The sequence below is a fragment of the Athene noctua genome, chromosome 1, assembly GCF_965140245.1.
Source record: "Athene noctua chromosome 1, bAthNoc1.hap1.1, whole genome shotgun sequence".
NCBI lineage: Eukaryota > Metazoa > Chordata > Aves > Strigiformes > Strigidae > Athene > Athene noctua.
In genome coordinates, this window is record NC_134037.1 from 80,415,452 (window position 1) to 80,436,035 (window position 20,584).

The following is a 20,584-nucleotide window of genomic DNA, read 5'->3' on the forward strand; positions in this document are numbered from 1 at the left end:
AGCTTCAAGTGGAGGTTGGTCTGGAGGGTGTCTGTAGAGCCTAGCGGGAATGCACAGCTAAGGCTTGATCTAAATGCCACTAGATGGCACAATTTTGCTTCCCACAGGGATATTCGAGGGTGAGGGGAAGACGCATTAATACATGAAAGAGGACACAGCTAGTTTCTACTTTGGAGAAAACCCCAGTATGTGCCTTTTTGTTTTCTTGTTTTGTCTTATACTCTTCTTGAATGAAATAATGCACAAAACATAATCTTTTAATTCTCTGTTGGTAATGGTACTTCTATGTTGCAAGTCTAGATAGCAAAATACTGCCTTTTGTTGGTTTTGGGTTTTTTTACAGACTACTATGTCAAAAGAGATTCTCTCTCCTAAGACATTTTCATTATACTGGCCTTAAAATCTGTTTATCTACCATCTTTCTGGAGACAGTACATGTTGGAACACAGCTGGAGACAGGCTGTAAGAGACAGTGAGTTTGCTTTGTCTCCATAACTCTGACCCTGTTGTATTACAGATGTGTTTTCTGAGTGAAGGTGTTGTAGGTTCACCCAGCCTAATGGAAAGACTGTTGAGCCAAATTTTTTTTTTCCCTATCCTTTTTTACCTTTCCATTAGACATGAATTGTTGACCCAATATGGGACTAGGAGTGGTACCACCTGCATCTAGACTCCTTTCTTAAGAAGGTGTTTAGAAAGCAAGCGAGTCGATTTTGAACCTCAAAACACCAAAACAGAAACAGTGCTGAGATAGAGGGATGACATGGGCAGAAACACAGTTGTATGCTAACCTCAGACAAGTTGGTGGACTCAGTGGCTATCAAATTATGTGGTGTCCAGATACAAACTGTAGATACAGCCAGTTTATAACTTGGTGTTACTTACAGCAAGTGTTAAAGAATGCTGGATTAGAGCAATATAAATTTTATAATTAGTGATTCCATGAGATGATGTATGTTGCCTGCAATTACCTGAACCACCCTGGTTGCTCTCATCTTCTAATTTCATAGGTGGCTTTTCAGGTTTGATTGTAAAGATGGGATATTAGGTCTGATATACAGAAACAAAAATATGAGGACTTTGAGTCCACTTTTCGTTTATTAATATTTTATTAATTTTAAAAAAAGAGAAAACAATTAGTTGGTCATCTGTATGAAATAGTGAAGTCAGATAATCTTCACATAAATCTGAGATGTCAAAAGAGATTTTAACTCCTAAGACATTTGCATAATACTGGCCTTGAAATCTGTTCCTTTACCATCTTTCTGGAGACAGTACAAGTTGGAATGCCCTTGAAGACAGGCCTGCAGGAGCCAGCCAGTTTGATTTGCCTCCATCGCTCTGACTCTGCTGCGTTACAAGTGTGATTCCTGGGCACGCGGTTCTACATTTTCCTTCTTTGTAGCAGTAGGTGTCCCAAGGGAGCTCTTAGCTTCGACGTATTCAGCTGCTCCATACATGACCATAGACAACACAAGCACAGACAATAAAATGTACAGTTTGATGTAGACTTGCAATTTGGTGCTGTAACCAAAGGCAATGACAAATCCAAGTGATTCCCAGAGACGGTAATTTGCAAAGGCAGCCTCCTTGTGTTTCTCAAAAAAGATGCCATAGAGTGCTAGGAGGAAGGAGAGACACAGCTTGTGAAGGTTAATTCTGCAACAGTGTATTTTCTGCAAAGGGAATAAATAGACCACAATGGGGAAGATCGACCCTCCCTCGTAAATGCCACAGAAAGGAAAACCCAAGCTTTGTCTTAAAACACTTTGTGCTCCTGTGAATTTTTATAAGTGAAATAACAGAGCAAAACTAGAGAATATCAGAGAGAAGGGGAAAGAAAATGGGAGGGGGAATGGAAGAAAGGATGGTCTCTGTTGAAGTGAAATGGCAGGAAGTTTTTTTTTCAAACTATCAGCCACAGAAAGGAAGGTTCTTGCCCTGACGAGGGAGTAAGTAAGGAGGAAGAGGAGATGGCCAGAAATGGCCCTTGAAACTCTAGAGTCTTCACGCATAACTACGTAGAAAGTTATAGCACATCCTTCAGGGGCTTTTGTCTAGGGACACCGTGGTCCTTAGGGGCCAAGGCGCTCTTCTGGTGTGGGGTAGAAAGGATCAAAGAACCATGGGGACCTCCCTGTTGCCATCCTTCACCTCTCTTTGTGGGAAACTGCATGGACCCTGCATGCACTGTCTGCCTGTTCTTCAAACCGTTTCTTTCACCGGCCTAAGAACATGCAGAGACTGTTCACATAAAATGCGCGTCCCTTGTTTTCACCAGACCTTGGCCTCAGGGAGCCCCCAAGGCTTGCACAGTGATGCCAATGGTGGTAGCACGTGCTAGTCATACTTGCCAAGGTAAGAGAAACAAACTGACCCAGAACAGTTGAGCAGAGCACTACAACTGGGGTCAGATTTAATGTGCAGAGGAGATTTGCCTCTCTGCGATAACCAGGTTTTCAAATTTTCAGCTCCTGGGTAGGTTGGCAGAATGAATCTCCTTGATGCATACAGAACCTCTGGGCAGCAACTGGAAAACTTGCTTGACCGAGAGACTCAGTTAAAGTGATTGTCCTAATGCAGCCGTGTTCACTGGGAAGCTCCCGCTGAGTTCAGTCAGCTGCACGCCCACAACTGGGAGTGAGGGTGGGATTCCCAGCCTCCCAACCTGGCTAGTCCGGCACACAGGGAAGGGGAGAGAGCTTGCTTTCCTCTGGGTGCTGAGCTGGCATCAGTGGTGATAAAGTAGGGGGCATTTCCACTGACTCAGCTGTGGTGTGCAGGGAATGAAGGGGAGGAATATCAGGAACCTTGACTTCTTATCCACTTCCCTGTCTGACACCGCATCTCTCTGAAATATGCACATTCAGCCAAAAGGCACAGAGGAGTACAAAGGTCTCTGGAAATCTGGGTAGGCTCAACGCACCCTTCAGTTTTGTGAGGAAGGGGGAGGCATCATCCTTATGTAAAAACTTACTGCATCCTGATGAATATAAGAGGACATTTACTGACTGTTTCAATTTAGACACGATGAAAAATCTGGACAAGTGCCTCACAAGAGGTGCTTAGTTCATTAAACTGGCCGAGTGTAGTGTAGTGTGAATTATTTGATAATTCGTCCAAGTTTTGCCTAAGGAATGAACAAGTGCAAGTTGTTCCTATAACTTTTCTGCTCTGCCCTGTGTTACCTTCTGGAAAGGGATTAGTGAGGGAGGTTTCACATAGGAAGATTTCTGATGCCATGACAGTTCTATGTGTAAAGATTCTGGCTTTCAGCTGGTTTTCCTTGCGAGCACGAAGCCTTCTTTTTCTGTCAAAGCAATGGGAGAATGGGGTGAGGATCTAGGTCCAAGGTTGAGGTATAAGAAGGGCTGACTTGGCAGGAAAGTCCTCTTTTCCAGGATGCATATGTAGTATTAGGTAGCAGTTACATTGGAACACGGTGTTGTTTTTGCCTCGAATCTAAACACTGGTCCTCACCACAAACACAGTCAAGTGCAGTGTGGCGCGAGTTGCCAGGCTGAAGATTTAGCAGGCCCTGCTAAGTATCTCCCTGTTTACCACTGCTCATTTTCCCACTCCTTTGCCTGGTACTAGTAGGAAGGGGCATATAACAGGACTGCTGGAAGTTGAGTCTGTGTTTATAAACGTTCCAGTCTGATTCATATCCCTTCTGAAGATGCACGTCAGCCTGGAACGAACTGTATTTTGCTGTAGTCTACCCAATAGCTCCGAGCTACACAGTTGTTGAGCCCCAGTGCAGTTGTTGCCAGGGGGACAATAACAGCATCTGTGTTCATGTTAGATAAGAGGGCACTACACACTCTGAAATGGAGCGGCTTTCCTTAGAAACAAGTGAGAGTGTCCACACACATACAAACAGGTTAGGAAACAGCGAGAAGTGACTCATCTACTGTGAGCCTGTACATCCTCCTCTAGGGGGAACTCCAGGATTAACTATCCGCAGCGGGCCAAGGTGAGCCATCCTCGATTGCCATCGAATGCCTTAAGTGTGTGGCACAATGCCATTGTATTTATTCCAGGGGTGATCTACTGAGGCCCAAGCAGCAGTCATGGGAGCTTGCCAAAGGAAGGACCACAGACCTTAGTCCCCAGTGCTGTTTTAGAGGCCTTATCTCACCTCATAGCCTTTGGAGCTGGGAATTTCTCATGGGATGTGTATCTGTGTAAAACTGATGAAGGGGAGAAGAGATTTAGTCCTAAATGGGCACGTCAACCTGAAGATCCCGTTCTGGGATGCAGCATTATGGAGTAAAGTCACAGCACCCTTCTGATAAGGTTTCCTGTCATCACTTGACATTTCCGTGTGGCGATGCGACAGAGCAAACTCTGTGTAACTTTGTAACTGGGAGCTGTGGAACAGATGAAGAAGATACAGACAGAAAAAAGATACTCCGAAATCATGAGGAAGATTTTGGTTTTTTGCAGCTAACACAAATGTGCAATTTTCACAAGTCTCCTTCAGGAATCTGGAAATGGAGATGACCTGTTCCAGTGCTGTAATAGAGGTCACTCTTGTCACAGCTGCAGAGCTCACTGGCCATCAGGTAAGCACGAAGTGTTGTTTGCCATCTGTGCCTCTTCTGGGGGCTGGGAACTGCAGCCACTTCCTAGCCACCTTCTCTGACACATAGGTCCTCTGGACTTACCCCTTTTTTCCTAATGAGGGCATCAGGTCCATCGTTGTCAGGCATGCAGGGACCTTACTGGGGAGCTGTCCTTCTCAAATGACCTCTCAAATCTATGTAAATCCCTGAAGAGAGGGTGCAAAGTGGATGGAGCCAGGCTCTGTTCAGTGTGTCCAAGAAAAGTGGACAAGAGGTTATGGGCACACACCAAAACACAGGAGGTTCCCTCTGAACATCAGGAGAAGCTTTTTCACGCTGAGGGTGACTGAACACTGGCACAGGTTTCCCGGGGAGGGGCGTGCAATCTCCCTCCCTGGAGATACTCAGAAGCTGACTGGACATGGTCCTGAGGAGCTGACTCTGCCTGGGTGGCCCTGCTTGAGCAAGAGGGTTGGACCAGCTGACATCCAGAGGTCCCTTCCAACCTCAACCCTTCAGTGAATCGGAAAGAAGGCAAGTGTCTGAGGGCAAGGCTTTCTGGAAAAGAGAGAAGCAGGGTAAAGGGCACGTCCGTCATCCCAGTGGAAGACTAAGAAATGGCTCTCAAGAGTGTTGGGAAGAAGCCAGATGAACAATCAGGAAGACTGTGGCTGAAGAAGCAGGAAATGAAGGAACAGCTTTCCTTCAGAGAGAGCAAAATCCTCACTGGTGGTGTCGTTCCATGAACGTGAATACTGAGAGCCCTGAGTTAAAATTGCACCACAGGCACAAGGGTTGGGATGAGAGAGGATGAGAGGGTGTCCCTTGATGTATGTATTAGCTCTCCTCAAAGGGATACGAGGTGGAGCTGCTGGAGGAAGAGATCAGAAGTCTGGCTGGTCACTTCGTTGTATGTAGAGGCCGGACTTAAGGTGTGCTTGAGAGGAGATCACTGTCAGTGCTGGGCAAAGAACTGTGGTGTTTTCCCTTTGGCTCTCTAGGAGAAGATGGTCATTTATCTAGTGGGTGAAATCACCTGAGCTACTGAAGCAAGCAGAGGGACCTGAAGGAGGGAGGCCCAGACACATAACCTGATGTGGGCCCAGACAAGCCAGTTATGTCACATGCCTATTCCTATGACATCTGCCAAATATGAATTTGAGATAGAGGAAAACAATATTCATGAGATCAGAGGCAAAATACGGGAGCAGATGGGAGAGCATTTAGTTGTCTCACTGACAGGAGCTATGGCATTGACTTAAAAAGAGTGTGACTGACAGTCATGAACAGACTTTACTTCAAGTGATCACAGAGTACAGCTCCTTCCTGCCCTCTCCAGCATTTTAGAGCCTGACTTTAGCCTCTAGAAGAGAACTTCCTCTCATTTTGATTGAGGGGTGAGTTGAAATAATCCCTTATGGAGGTCGGTTTCTATCAGCTCATTATCTGAACTGCCAGCACACAATAATTGCACTGTATCACAACGCAGAGGAACATAAAAGATTGTAAGAACAACTGTAATGCGTCAGATAAGAAGTCCAGTGGTATACCTCCAGTAGCAGACTCCTAAAATAAGAGTGTAAGAAATGAGGCAAGCATACAGTGCTCTTCCCGCCCCGTGCCCTCCTGACTCTGGCTTGGGCACTGAGTTGGAGACTTCCTCTGGACCACCAAGTTTAAGAGCCCCCAAGAACATCTGCCCCTGAAGGGATGTAGTTCCAGCTTAAAACCAGTTATGTTTTTGGCCATGAATTCTGTACTTCGACTACGCATTGTGTGAAAAAAGCATTCCTTTTGATTTCTGTGAAGCCGGCGGCCTGAAAACTTTTATTTGGTGCCACTAGTTCTGTTATTAGGAGAAATAGTGAATTTCTAATCACCTTCTCCACAGTATTAATGATCTTACTGACTGCTTTCCTTCCTTAGCACTCGTCCAGGCTAAAGTGGCCTAGTTTGTTAGTCTTCCTTCAAGTGGAAGTCTGCCACGACTCAGCTCTTTTTTATCGCTTTCTTATGCCTTATCACATTGGATTGTGATATTTGAAACAGATCAGACCAGAACTGCATGGATTTACTTGGTTGTATAATGTTGCTCTCTGTGGTTTTTCTCCTTCAATTTGTTTCTAATAACTCCCAACAGCCAGTTTGCTGCTTCTTTTGTTGCTGAGCTTTGAGTTGATTTTTTATCCAGAGTAGTCTCCTTTATTGCAAATGACAGGCTAAATGTATCCTTCTTCTTAGTTTTCTAATTTTCTCTGGAACACTTATACTCCTCCAGAATATTTATTCTGAATAGCTGTTACCACCTTTTGAAGTGTCCTTCTCTCTTCATCTTGGAAAAGATTGTTTAATGAGTATTTTACTTTCCTTCTCCCAACTTGTTCTTATTTCTTCCACTTTTCAGTGAGCTAATGGATTTCTTTTGGATGCCGTCTTAAAGCCGTGATCATTTTTCGGCACACGTTGTTTTATAAAAACAAACTTGCAGATTTATATCTCAAGAGAATACATTTCATTGTCACCAGGACTTACCATTAACTTGTGTCTGCCAAATGGCATCAGATAGGCCCCAAAGAGCAGGGAATACGAAAAACACAGCAAGCTGCTTGGGATGAGGTCTCCAGAGCAGTAGTGCTATTATACAGGCGGTGTTTGTAACTGCGGCTGTTGATTTAGAAAGAAAGAAGGGAAATACAGATGCGGTTACAAACAGGTCAGACAGCGGTAGGGAACGCGTTCAGGTTCTGCCCCCAACCAGAGCACAAGGCAGTCTGAAAATCTTTCTGGTTCTCTGATATGTGCACTGACTGAGTTGGTACCTCATGAAATACAAGACAATGCAGTCCTTTTGACAGCGTTCGATTAACAATTCTGAGCAGTGTCGTGAGCTGAGAGGTCCTCAGTGCCGATGCGGCTGTTAGCCCAAAGAACTGCCACTGAGCCGGAGAAGGGGCTGCTGAAAGACAGCATGTGGGAAGGGGAGGAAGCGCCCTCCCGCTCTCCTTACCTCATCCTTAAGCACGGGTTTCCTTTCCGGGACAGAGGAGACAACTAAAGATAACTAAAGGGTCTGGTGGCTTTTTGTCTTTCTTTTTGAGAGCGGTTTGTCAATGAGTCACTGACTCCTCCCCCCACTGGTGCACCTTCACAGGCCGAGTGCAAAGACTGTTAAAGAGAACCGAGAGGTTCAGAGGTCTTGCATTCCTAACACTATAGTTCTTGTATTATTATCAATCTTATTATGTGTTTTGGTCTTTTTTAATCTAAAATTAGTTTCATGGACTGAGATATACACCTAGGGCAGACACATATGGGAGAATCTCTGAACTAGTGACTGTGGTAATAAAGGACTCTGAATGTCTTCTTCCCTGTCCAGATTTAAAATTTCCTGTGGAGGAAATGTCTAGAATGTCTAGATGCACATTAACTCAGTCAGTGGTGTTTCTAAAGATACAGCTTACTGTGTAGTAGAGGTAAGGTATAGGTACACTTTGGTATGCTTAGTGGATATAGGGACACAAATGAGACACTTGGTATTTTTCTGCCCCCGTTACTCTGTTGCTACTCATTGGAACAGTGTTCTCCGGAGAGGGAGATGTTCTTAGATATATGAGTCTCTTCTCCTTCTTCTGCAAGCTGAAAATTACTGTCCCATACATAAGCCCTCAAGTTACTCTAGCCTGACGGGCTGGCAGATGACTTGCTTTCACTTTTCTCCCTATAGAACAAGGGAAAAGGACACCAGGCCAACCTGTAGAAATCTTCCTAAAATTCCCAGACTGCTTGCTGAAATTTCCAGGTTCATCACCCCCTGAGACTCAAATCAACAGTATATCTCACGAGGCTGCCAGCTGCTTTTGCTCCATAAAGGTGAGGAGGTTTCACCCCAGTGGAGAAATCCTTCTCAGGTGTAGTGTAGGCCTCAACATGTGTGTTGTAAGATCCTTCATCACTGTTTGCATCAGAGCTATAGAGCACCAAAGCCGTAGAGCACTGTCTGAGTAGATAGTGCCCTCAGAAGCCGGGTGAACTACACCACCAGCAGAGTGATGCAAGGCAACGACCACAATACAGTGGTTAACTGTGCTACTTCTCTTCTCAGGAAGGAAGTTTGCCTCCAGGGTGACTGTGGCTTTAATGGACAGCTGACAGTGAGCTCTCCGTTCCTAGGGCATGCAAAGGGGGAGCACTGGATTTGATATATTACATGAGGTGATCAGTCCTTCAAGTGACCTCTACATACCTAATGCAAATAGAAGTTTTCTTCCTGTGAACTGAGAGATCTTTCCAAAGAGCAGAGAGCAGAGGGAATTTACAGCTGAAAAGCAGATCATCACATAACCAACATAATGTATCCCCAGGGCACAGGTCACATACGTCTGGAAGAGAAGAGACAGCGGTGCCACATTTTCTTCAGTGAAAATATGCAGCTCAGGTTCAAGGGTCTTAGCCTGAGTGTTTGGTAAGTAGCCAGCATGGACAAGATCAAAGGAGCACAGCTACAGAGTTTGCTGACAAGTCCCTGGGGCGTATTGACATTGTTGGTCTTCAGTAGCCACAGTCCTTAACCCAGTTCCCAATCAGACTGATGCCATGCAGACAGGGCAGTAACAAGCAGACGAAATCACAGCAGTGCTTGCTTTGCAAACAAGACTGGTGGAAGTGGCACGAGGAATTTTCTGCCCTTCCCTTCATGGCCCAAGAGATGAAAACTGACAGTCAGCATTATGGTCATTAGAGAGCAGATCCCAAGAAATGGAGAGGCCCCCACCTGTAAGAGCATACAACCAGTGGAGGTGGCCATGGAGTGCCCCGTTTGGTGCATTCCAACACAGCAGCAAGTGCACTCCACCCTCTGCTTATATGCAGGGCCTGAAGGCTTAAGCATCAAATGAGCACCTCAGGAAGATTGCCCCCTTTCTTTGGAGGCTTTCTCACTGAATGTCTGGAGAACACACCAGCTGTGTGTCTAGGTTTGTAGAGAAACTGGAGGAGCAGAGGTGGTTTTGATCACTTCAATCCGTCAGAGTTTGGACCTGTTGCACTAGTGACTGGTGAGGGCTTTCAGCCAGCCACGCTGAGGATTTGCCCTCTTCCCGTAAAGGCTGTCAAAATAAAATACGTGGTATGTGTGCTGACTTGCACTTACACGAGCTCTAGGGAAACCAGAAGGGAGGAAGATAGAAAAGCTTTGCAGACTTCTGGCTTTTCTCCCAGGTTGTTATTTACAACAAGCTGAAGAGTTTGAACCTGTAGCTCTCTGCTGTGGCCTCTGCTGGTGAGTTAAGCTCCCTACCGTGTTCTTTTTGAGGCTGTTCCAAGGGACACATTTACTGCTGGCCTCTCCCGATTGAAGATGTCACTCAGAGTTCATTCAAGTAGAAGTAAGCAGTAATTTAGCAAACCGCAAATCACCGTTGAAATCATCTTGATTTAACGAGTCACTACAGATCAGATGCAATAGTAGGACACAAAGGCACACAAACCAATCAGACAGAAATAGATTTTCATTGTCACCCACACCTTGGTGTAGTCGCCAGAAAGAAATCCCTGTTCAAATCCACTGTACATCGTCAGAGGGATTAGAAGACACTGCCTTTTATCTTTAAGATGCTGCAAAGTTGCTAGGAAGGTAGACCAAAAGGATGGTGTCTCTGGTGCTTCTTTCTCAGCCTCTGCTTGGTCAGATGTGATCTGGTCCAGAAACACAATGATCAGCAACACCGCTAGCACACCACTAGCTGCAAAAACAGAACAAAAAGTCCATGAAAAACTGAGGAATGCTGGAAGAATGATGGGAAGTTGCCTGCTGCTGTTATTGTTCTGACTTAGGGCTTAGCGCTCTGTGGGATGTTTTGGCCACTGCCTCCGATTCCGCTGCAGTGTAAAGGCCATTTCTGCATAAACAAGAAGGCCTGATCTGCATTCACATCTTCTCCATAGAGCTGCGCAGCTCGCAAATCCCCTCAGTTTAGCTGCGACTGGCCTGCTGCAACGGTTGCCAGGCCGGCTGCGTGGCCGCAGAGGGTGAGCGCTCACCCTTCCAGGGCAAGCCAGGGGTCGCGGGGATTGGGAGCCAGCCAGAAGCAGCTCCCTCGGGAGCCATCAAAGGGCTTTAAATCAACACGAGAGAGGAATAGTCACTTCCAGTGCCAAGGTTTTCATGGCTGGGGTGGGGGGGGGGAGTGATCTTTCAAGTACATGCAAAGAAAATTAAAGGGCTAGAGGTAGAACTGTTGTCCTGGATCCCAGTATATGTCACTTTCTTGCCTTTTTTTTTTTTTTTTTTTTTGGTCACCTCAGAGCCATGTTTTGAGTATAGAATAGGTGCTATTTTAACAGGGAGCAACTGTGGGTGACTTGACAAAGATGCAGGTTACAGCTTTGAATTTGTAATTTGCTAGCAGAATCAGCATACGAAAGAATACGTGGGGTAGGTAATCAGAAAATGATCATGTACTTATCGGCCTAGCTTTGTTGCTTGTGGAGAGAAGCAATAGGATTTTTTTCAGGTTATCGAGAAGATAACTTTGTCTCGTAATATACACGGAGCAGCCACAGATTCACAACCAATTGCTTCATTACAGATGTAAGGCATGATTATGTTTCCTCTCTTACTTAGGCTGGCTAAATTCCATCCATGGAAACAAGGGGAGTTCAGAGGAAGAGGAGACCCAGGCACCTCTTCCCATCCACGTTGCCTGTTGAATGTGCTCCTATGTTACCGTGTAAGGGCATGCTCTTTTCTGTGAACTTTTAATGTCCAAATACATTAGCGGATTTACAGTAAATTGCCTCGGTTTTTTATTGGTTGTTATTTCTCATCCATGTCTCCTAGAAGGAAATTGTATTCTGCAGTGTCCTTGTTCTCCCCCGTGGCTGAGTTGTAAACCCTTTGTGACGTAAGTCATTGTCGGTTCTGCCAGGGTGTTTATTAGTGCTTATGGTCTGATTGCAGGACTTACATGGGTGAGAGCCAGATGTCCATATTTGCAAGACAAATATTCTAACAATTACATCAAAGGAATCAAGAGGAGTTTTAGGAGAGAAGCAACTGCATGGCTTAGTAGTGGTTTGTACAAACATAAACAGAAACATCCACAGTCCTCAAGAGAACTAAAGAACATAAGACTTATCCGCTATTGTCCCTACCCAAGCTGGGCAAAACATGTATTCAGCAACCAAATAGAGGAGACATGTAAAAAATGTCCGTGAATGAAATATTTAGCTATTTGGTTTCCCTCGAGGTAGGAAAAGACATATCTTTTTATTAAGAGCTTAAAAGAAAAATGAAACCCTCCTGACGCAGGGTCAGTAGACAGCAGGGTTGCATTCATTTTGCATGAGCAAAGCCTAAGGGAGTGCTGTACATGTTAGTCATCAAATTTAAATTTGAACTGGTGAGCCAAACCTGCCTTTAGCAGAAAGGCATCAGCTCCAGCACACCCTGGAAGGGAAGTGGGGGGATATTCTTTGCATTTTGTCACCAATTAGGAACGGGGGTTGGGGAAGGAGGGAGTTTGCTGCAGTGCCCTTGTCCGGTGAGGGCTGGCTCTGACCAGATCACATAGGCTCTCTGTGAGCTTATGACAAATTCCGCGCGTCTGTCTCAGCATGGAGAGTACATCTGTGTGCAGAGACGGTAAAGATATTTTAACAGAGCTTAGGTGACACATTGCCTTGCCAGATATTTCCCCTTTATGCAGAGAATAACTTGTTTTGAGCCAGATACTTTTTGAACTCTCCTTGCTGAATGAATCTTTGCACATCTATTTTTGACTTTCTGAATTTTGACGGCATCAGCCTTCCCCGTCTTTGATTCCTTTCTAAGCCTTATGCAAGAAAGGTCTATAGCAGTGTAGTAACTAAATGGGAGACGTGCCAACATGCTAAGTGCTTCTCTTTATCTTTGCCTTTCGCACTAAGGTATTATAATCCAAGCATCATGGCTGAGAATTGACTGAAGTTGTAAAATCTCAGCTTTTGAGATCAGGATGGTTCCAAAAAGCTCCCCCCAAATGACTGCATGTTCTGGGAGCTGTGGTTCAGGTCCACCTCTAATTACAGTGTAGTTCTTGTGCTAAGAATGTTTTACACGTGGTAGGACACCAGCCAGTTCTGGCAGGCATCCCCAGATGTCTAGAAGTTGGTGAGTTCAGGGACCACTGTCTGGGCTGCTCGTAGCATCTGGGATCTCTGCATGCATGTATCAATCTGCCCAAGGCCATCAGTAACTAGTTCACTATTGTTGATCCTGAAGATAGTGAATTTAAAACTCTCTCTCTCGTGCATAACTGGGTAAACTGCTGTAATTGGCTAATTGCAACGTGGGCGTCCTTTTGATTCTGGTCTGTAGAGCAACACGGACTTTGGGTGAAACCGTGGTGTCACCATACCGGACTTCAGCTTCATTACAGGTGAAATGCGTAAAGAATGTCTTGCTCCCACAGACAGGAATGATACAGCACAGGCACAAAACATTTGAAACTCTTTAGGAAGGAGCTGTTTACAGCGCTCTCATGTCTTTTCTCCTTTTAGCAGATTGGATTGAAGGAGGAAGTTGGAAACTTAGTCTGCAAAGTCACGTGAGCTTTCACGACTAGTTGGTTCCCCATCCGTGATACGCATTGACGCTTGTGTGGATTACTTACCAGTGTAGATCCCTAGCAGAGTGTAGATTAAGGAGTTGGAGGGTGCTGCTGACCCAGTGGTGTTAGCGGTATGAGTGATGCAGTCATACGCTCCGCAGCATGCCAGGTTTTCTTCCGAGACTTCCACTAATTCAGTAAGAACCAAAGGAAGAGATCAGATGAGTGCACGCTATACGAAAGCATATAAGGAGAAAGGAATCCAGCACTCGGTGATAGGTCCTGCTTTGAAATCCTTCCTGATTAGAGATGCTTAACTTCAGGATCCCATTTTAACACACAAAAATTTGGCTTAAGAGAAGCAGTTGCTGAAGATGGAATGCTAAATGAATGGTTACCTGGAGACATAGACTAGAGCCAGAGGCTGAGATCTGAAGCCAACTCAATTTCAGCATGTAAAGTTCCAGGGTGTATCTGTACCTCTTAACCGTAACACCCCACAAGACAGGCCCCTCAGTTTACACCTCCACTGAACTGATGGACCCCAGTTCTTACAGCCAGGGCACGTTATCCCTCTCCAGATAATTCCTTTATATGTTACAGGAATGGAAACCGCCTCGAGACATCTTTTTGTTTTATAAATTCAGATTAAGATTACCCGCTAATGCAGTCTTCCAAGAAATCAGCTTTCCCTGGCTTTACTACTTTATTACTGGCTTTATGACTCTTTGAGAAGACACTTGAAACTAGAACAGTTTGGCAGGTTTTGCGGTAAGACCTCTGCTTTGTTCAATCCTGTCAGTGTTGTTCCGGGCATGTGTCAAAGCCACGCACACGTGTGTACTCACACACCCTGCGTGTCACCATGACCCCGTGCCCACTCCCTTTGGTACCCTTTCTGTAAACAGTACTAACCCGAAGTGTGAGCCTGAGTGAGTTGTGTAGAGGGGAAGGATAATCAAAACCCCATATAATTATTTCATTGCTTTCACTGCAGAATTTGTCCCTGCTCCAAGCATAATAAAGGGCAATACAGTGTACCTTGGCTGATGCCTTAATCAGGACCTGACCTGCAATTTTTCAATTAGGGTTGTTGTGTAACTGTTTTTATGTGTGTTTTGCTCCATTGCTTCCAATCAAAGCTGTTTAGCTTCATAAACAACTTTAGGTTCTACATCAGATAAAACTTTGTAACATAAGATAAGTCATTACCTTATTATAGCCAGTGGCTACTGCCACACAGTTTTGAACAAACCGACCCTCAGCAAAATTACCGTATGCAAAAGGTGAGTCACACTGGCAAAGCATGGAAATACATAAACCAGGTTTTTTATCTGTTCATGCATCACCCAAAGATGAAGATGCACATGCAATTAGTGATACGGAAGCTGCAAGGCAGGGTTTGCTTTGTTCCTCTGGAAATAAGGCTGCAACACTGGTGAGTGAGAAAGGATGACTCTTGTAATTTACACTGATTACTGTCTTCCGTTGTACCTCATGGCGTAGCTTGCCTTGCTGTGTCTGGATGGGGTGTTGCAGGCAGCTGTCAAGTGCACGTACGTGCCTGAATTTAATGCGTTTTGGTTCTGCAGAAACATACCACATCTTTCTGACTGCTCAGTCAGTCACTGCTACATTTTAAGTGTATGAACACATGGGTGGATTCAGCACTGTCAGAGGAGAGGAAAAAAGGGAATGACGGGAGAGCCTCACCCCCTTGCCCCCCAAGAAGCTCCCTCTAAATGAAAGTTGAGTCTCAATGAGAAGGCAGGTTGGGAAGCTTATGCTATGCCTGCCCATCACTGTTGTGAAGATACACAAGGCCTTTGGCTCTGAGAGCGCTACAGTCTCTGCCCTGCAAATGAATCCAGGACAGACAGTCTGTCTCGAGACATCGTGTGGCTCGGTGATCAGGTCAGCGGGCTCTGTTGCACTTGATGCAGCCCTTTAGAACTCTGCTTTGATGGCGTTTCAACTATGGGTGGGTTGGCTTTAAAGGAAGCTTGCTTCTCCAGAAGTATCACACCTTGTGACAGCTACTTTGACATAAACCCAAGGGTTCAAAGAGTAAAACCTGATGCCAGCTCCTCGACCTTTAGTTTTAACCTAGTGCCTATTTGAATGCCCTCCAGGGGACATACCTCTTAACTGGGTCAGGGAAGCGAGGTAGGTTCTGGCTATTCATAGTGGCAGTGTACAGGGGAATCTCTTTCCATGTCCATCCTGTTTGGACTTTGACAGGACAGGGAATGCACAGGAGACTGCAATGATAATACACGGTAGCTCTTTGAATCTCAAAGGTGGTGCCCAAGTATTACTACTTTATCTTCACAGCTGCCCTTTTAAAGCTTATCCCAATTACAGGTGTGGGAAACGAGGGCAGTGCTGTTGAGCGATTTCTTCAAGCTACATCGGCATCTGCTCTCTGAGCCTGAAATACAGCAGAGGAGCCCTGGCACGCAGTCTCCTGCCAACAGCTACTTCTATTTCTTCCTGGCAATTCTGTAAAGCACTCATTTTCAGCAAGCACCGGCATCAGCTTGACTAACCTTGAATGTTTAACAGCAAATTAATCCAATACTACAAGTTTTGCAAAAGGGCTGCTCCAGTGTTTTGCCTTTTGTTTTAATCCACTTTAAATAGAAGTCAGATGTGAAAGACTGCCACTGCCAGCAGCCTGTCTGTGCTTTACAACACAGGGGTGGAATTCAAAAGGAATTCAATAGACATCTATTTCTGTGCTAGCTGTCTGCACTCTCTTTATGGCTGATGAAGAGTTGATAGAAAATAGACTCTTCCAGAGAGCAATTTAGCCCATCTGTTTCAGACATGTACCTTCAGATGAGCTCACTGGCATCTGAAGTGCCTGTTTCAACTGACTGTGAAGGCAATTGAGGGCCACTAGCTCAGCTCCCAAAATCTACCTTTTAACTATCTAGAACTAGCTGATGATTATAGAAAGAAGCACCAAGATTTCAAGATACATTTTACCTTTGGTGGAAGCTTGGCTGAATATCAAGGATGAGATGAGATTTCCCCAGATGCCGGAGGACTGAAATATCAGAAAGAAGACCCCAAAGTACTGGTTGATAATGTCTTTCCCATTTTTTCCTGCTTTCTCAGCGTATGAATTGCCAGCAATGGTGAGGTAAGTGCATTTGGCAGACCAGAGTGGTGCTCCTCCCAAGCCCAGGATCACAGAGGTAGGGATTAGCGTGTACCTGCGAAATAGCACTTTATTTAGCATTGTTATTATCCACTAGCATCATCATAATAATCATCATCATTTGCCCAAAGATCCAGAGGCAAAAATAGACATGAGGGAAATAGATCTATCCCTTGTGTGATTCAATACATCTCTTACATGGAACCAAGAAAGGGCCAGTCTTAGGAAGTCTGCAGGACGTGTAAGTGCTCCCAGCTTTGTCCAGGAGCTAGGCCTAGGCTAGGCTGGCTAGGCCTGTGCTCATGTGCCTTATCCTCTTGTAACTGAGAATTAAATTGGGCCTGCCCTTCAGAAGATGGATCACAAGAACTTTCCTCCGCAGAGGTGCGTCCCCTGTCAGCGGAGAGCAGAGGTTGTTCACCCCCCTCTGACAGGGCAAGGCAGGAGATGGCCTTGTCCTGTGGTCCTCTGCTCCCAGAGCCACTGGCTGGAAGACAGCCTTCCCTTCAGTCTTTCCAAAACCAGTCCTAAAAGTAATTTGGATTTTACATGAAACTTCTGTGGTTTTGGGTTGGGTTTTTTTGAATGGAAATCTCGGCTATACACGAGTTAGAGAAGCAGCCTCAGGTGGGGGGATGGATGCGTTCATTCTGGCTTTTTCCACATTCACACCTCTCTCCTTCACCTGCTACTGGACTAATTTATCTCTGTTTCTTGCAGTACCACCTTTGGCATTCGACTTCCAAATCGACAGCAGAGAGGGAGAGTAGGGATTGAGAAGAAAAAGAAGAATCTCCTTTGCCCTTACTGATTTTGTTCAAACACAATAGACAGGGTTAAAGTATTTCAGTTGTACCAGCTGGCGTAGAAGTTCCCTAAGGAGAACGCAACGTAGCAGCACATAGAGCCTGCGATGGTCCACTTGCAGCCCAGCTTCTTGATGAGGATTGGAGGGAGGAACATGGACGATAAGATGAGGGCAGCATAGAGAACGCTGAGGGAAGCAACGCCCAGGCCGCCTTCTGAGTGGAGACTGCTCTGCATGGACAGAAAGAGCAGCTGAGACAAGTTTTATCAGAGGCACCTGTTTCTGGGGTGTACAGGGAGTGGCTTCAGGCAGAAAGAGAGGGACACAGAAGCTAGGGCTGGGTATTACTGTCTCCTTTCCCCAGAGCAGCCTGATTATGGATTTATGGGTTTCCTCACAATGACAGCCCATTTATGAAAATGTGATACAAAACCGGGTGAGGACTGCTCAGGTCCAGAGCCTTGGTAAGTCAGGCTTTAGATTAGAGAATGTAATTCTAGTGAGTTTCTCTCTGAACAGAAGCGGAATGAAGGATAACCTCTTTTCTTGGCCTTCACTTTTTGTCTCAGGCAGGAATATCCTCAGGTCTGCCTTGCAAGGGCTGGCTTAGCAACAGTGGAAGCCCCTTTGCTTTAAATGACAGGGTTTTCTCAATCTCCAAATTCTTCAGAGGCCAAGGTCCAAATATCCTGATAGGCTCTGGGTCCAAATACCCTAATGGATGCTGGGGGAGTAGCACTGGAGAGCGCTGGAGGAGAGCGAGGCTGCTGGAAGCTGCCCTGAGCACTTCCACGCCCTGCGGCGGCTGCATAGTCCAGCCGCACAGGACAGGACCGTGTGGCAGCCGCGCAGCACCACTGGGGAGAAGCAGGGAGCGGGACTGTGAGGTGAGGAGATTCTCTGTCAAACAGCGTCACCGTATTTGAGAATTGGAATGTTTGTTCTGCAAACAGGCAAGGAGGCTTCCTGACTACAGAGGCCTTGTTTCTCAAACACCACACGCCTGGTCTTGTCTGCTACAGCTTCCAAGAAAGAGAAGTCAGGCCTCCAAAATCATATCATTAGCTTTATCCTAACTGGTTAGGGTCCTTTGTTTTTCTCAGGGGGGAGGGGAAGGTTGAAATAAACGATGACTATTTTTAATACTTCTCCTGCAGGCTACAATACAATAAAATAACTTTCTTTTGATTGCATCTCAGCAAGTCCTCGTTAACCCCCAGGACAAAATGGAGAGAGAAAAGGGCTACTTGGAGAGCATGAGAAGGCACCGGTCCCTCCTGCAGCGTTAGGGGGGGTTTTATGTTCCTGCACTTTACCTGAACGTGCACCGTTTCAGATGGTGGGGCTGACTTGCGGCTTCTTGGGTTTATCTCCCCCTGCCTCGTTAGTCTGTCCAGCTCCTAACATCTCCATCCATTTCTGGGACTGTTTTTGCAGAACTTCCCTGAACTGGGAATTTGAGTGTCAACGAACAGAAACTGCTCAAGGAGAGGAGAAGAGAAGGATGTACAGAGCTATCAGGGACCTCTTCCTGAAATGAGGTCAACCCCTTGTTATTGCAGACAAGGGCCTCCTATTATGTATCAAGCTCCACCTTTAAAGCATCCAGATTCTCACCCTAGTGGGAAAGTCAGACCCAATTGCTCAGGGTCATCTTTTAATATCCTGCCTCAGGTTGCTCATGGATGGCTTATATGCATTTATTTGTCGTTACACCAGCAGAGTCTTCTAGTCTGACAAGTTCCTCCTTGTGTTTATCTACTCGGAAGTATTCATAGACAGCAACAGTAACGCTGTTGAACAGAAAGCGCTGGTATCCTGCAAGTTCAAGTCATTCTAAAAACCCATCTCTGCTACTGTGCTTCAGGATGTTAATTCCAGTGCAAGCCTCAGATGACTTGGATTTAAAATAATCTTTTTTATTATTATGCCATGTCTTGATGCCAGGAATTGCTGTATTATTTTATACTTAAATTATTTAATGCATTGGGCATACATTTTTTATTATTTTATACTAGTGCATACTACTACTAATAAAATGATAGCAATTTAGAAGTATTCAGAGCAAACCCTTTCCAGAAATGGAATTTGTTTTCCATTTTGCCATATCTTCTTCTGAGGAAAACATCAGAGAAGTTTAGTTCTCATTCCAACAACTTTTGTGGACCTAAAGAAGTAGGCACAAGTATTCAAACTGTTTGAGAAGTGCTAGAATAAAATATGTAGTAAATGCTATGGATGTGGGTGAGGAATACTAACCTGCACCACGTTGGTGTCCTAGCCCACCTCATAAAAAATATTGTGCACACCTTCCTCAGAGAAACCATGGGAAGACTGATGGGTTTCACACTGGCCTGATGCCCTCCCAGGCCAACTGTCCTGCCAACAAGTGGGAGATGCTCCACTTACCTGTAGACTCTGTAGTCCTCCATAAGCAGTGAAGAGAAGTAAAAACCCAAAAGAAATGACCAAAACATTCTTAAGATTCCTTTCCATGTTGGCTCATACAAGACGAAAGGTCTGCTGGTGGGCACAGCTGGTCCAATTACTGCAGGGGATGCTTTGAGTTGGAGAAAAACAGCTTATGCTTTGTTGGAAAAAGTCACTTCTCACTGCATTTGCAGAGGAAACAGTGGTTAATTATTTGAGCATTGGCCAATGAACTTTACTTTTACTGAAAACTCCTCGCGGAGTTGTTACTCATTTACCTGTTGTGACTGAGGCAATAACGAGCGCTCCCAAGGGACATCTATCAGGTTTTATTAGATAGGTATATAAGTCACTTGCAACACTTGGACCGATTTCAGTATTGCCGTTGTACATTATATGGCTCTCTCCTATCACAAGCACAGAATGAAAAAAATTGCAAGCAGTGAGGTGACTGTCTGGCATAAAGATACACTAATCCATAAAGGGTGAAGATTAAAAGATTGTACTGAAATCTATATTAGGCCTAATGCTCAACTAAGGTTACAAAAGCATACTGGGAAATGAGATTGTGTTGCGGAGTTGCCTGCATACACCAGCTCTATAGCTGTGCAGGGAAGCAAACCAAGGTTGCTGGCTGCTTGGCAAGAGGGAGAGTCTTTGTCCGTGGTGAACCCCATGGCTTTGGTGTTTCAAATTGACCAAGTCACACGCATGACAGTAATTTTTCCCCGTCTTTCCCACTGAGTCAGAAGCCAGGAAGAAACATGGATTCAGCAGGTAAATGAAAAAGCAACTTCCCCTCCCCTCCTCTGGCCCTGGAAGGAAAAAGCCTTTGTGGGATGTGTTTTGCCTTGCCAGTGCTGCCTGGCTCAAGGACTGAAAAGCTTCCCCCTAGACAGCCAACTGTGTCACCTTTGCCTCTGCTTTCCCCTTTTCCAGAGCCTGCCCTTGTGAAGTTTCATTGTCTCTATTTGTGTGATGCAATGCCTGCCTGCCCTGCAAGTCCTGACTGAGCTTTTGAACA

General features: G+C 45.3%; 1 protein-coding gene across 1 annotated transcript; it reads right to left on the reverse strand.

The window, feature by feature from the left end:
• Nucleotides 1-1,355: 1,355 nt before the first annotated feature.
• Nucleotides 1,356-19,626, reverse strand: LOC141969339 (protein unc-93 homolog A-like). Its single transcript, XM_074924993.1, has 8 exons — nt 19,540-19,626; nt 17,179-17,360; nt 16,148-16,377; nt 13,220-13,345; nt 10,092-10,309; nt 8,812-8,947; nt 7,101-7,232; nt 1,356-1,621 (listed from the first exon to the last, which is right to left on the reverse strand). The coding sequence occupies exons 1-8, from the start codon at nt 19,624-19,626 to the stop codon at nt 1,356-1,358; spliced, it is 1,377 nt and encodes a 458-aa protein (XP_074781094.1).
• Between the last annotated feature and the right edge of the window lie 958 nt (nt 19,627-20,584).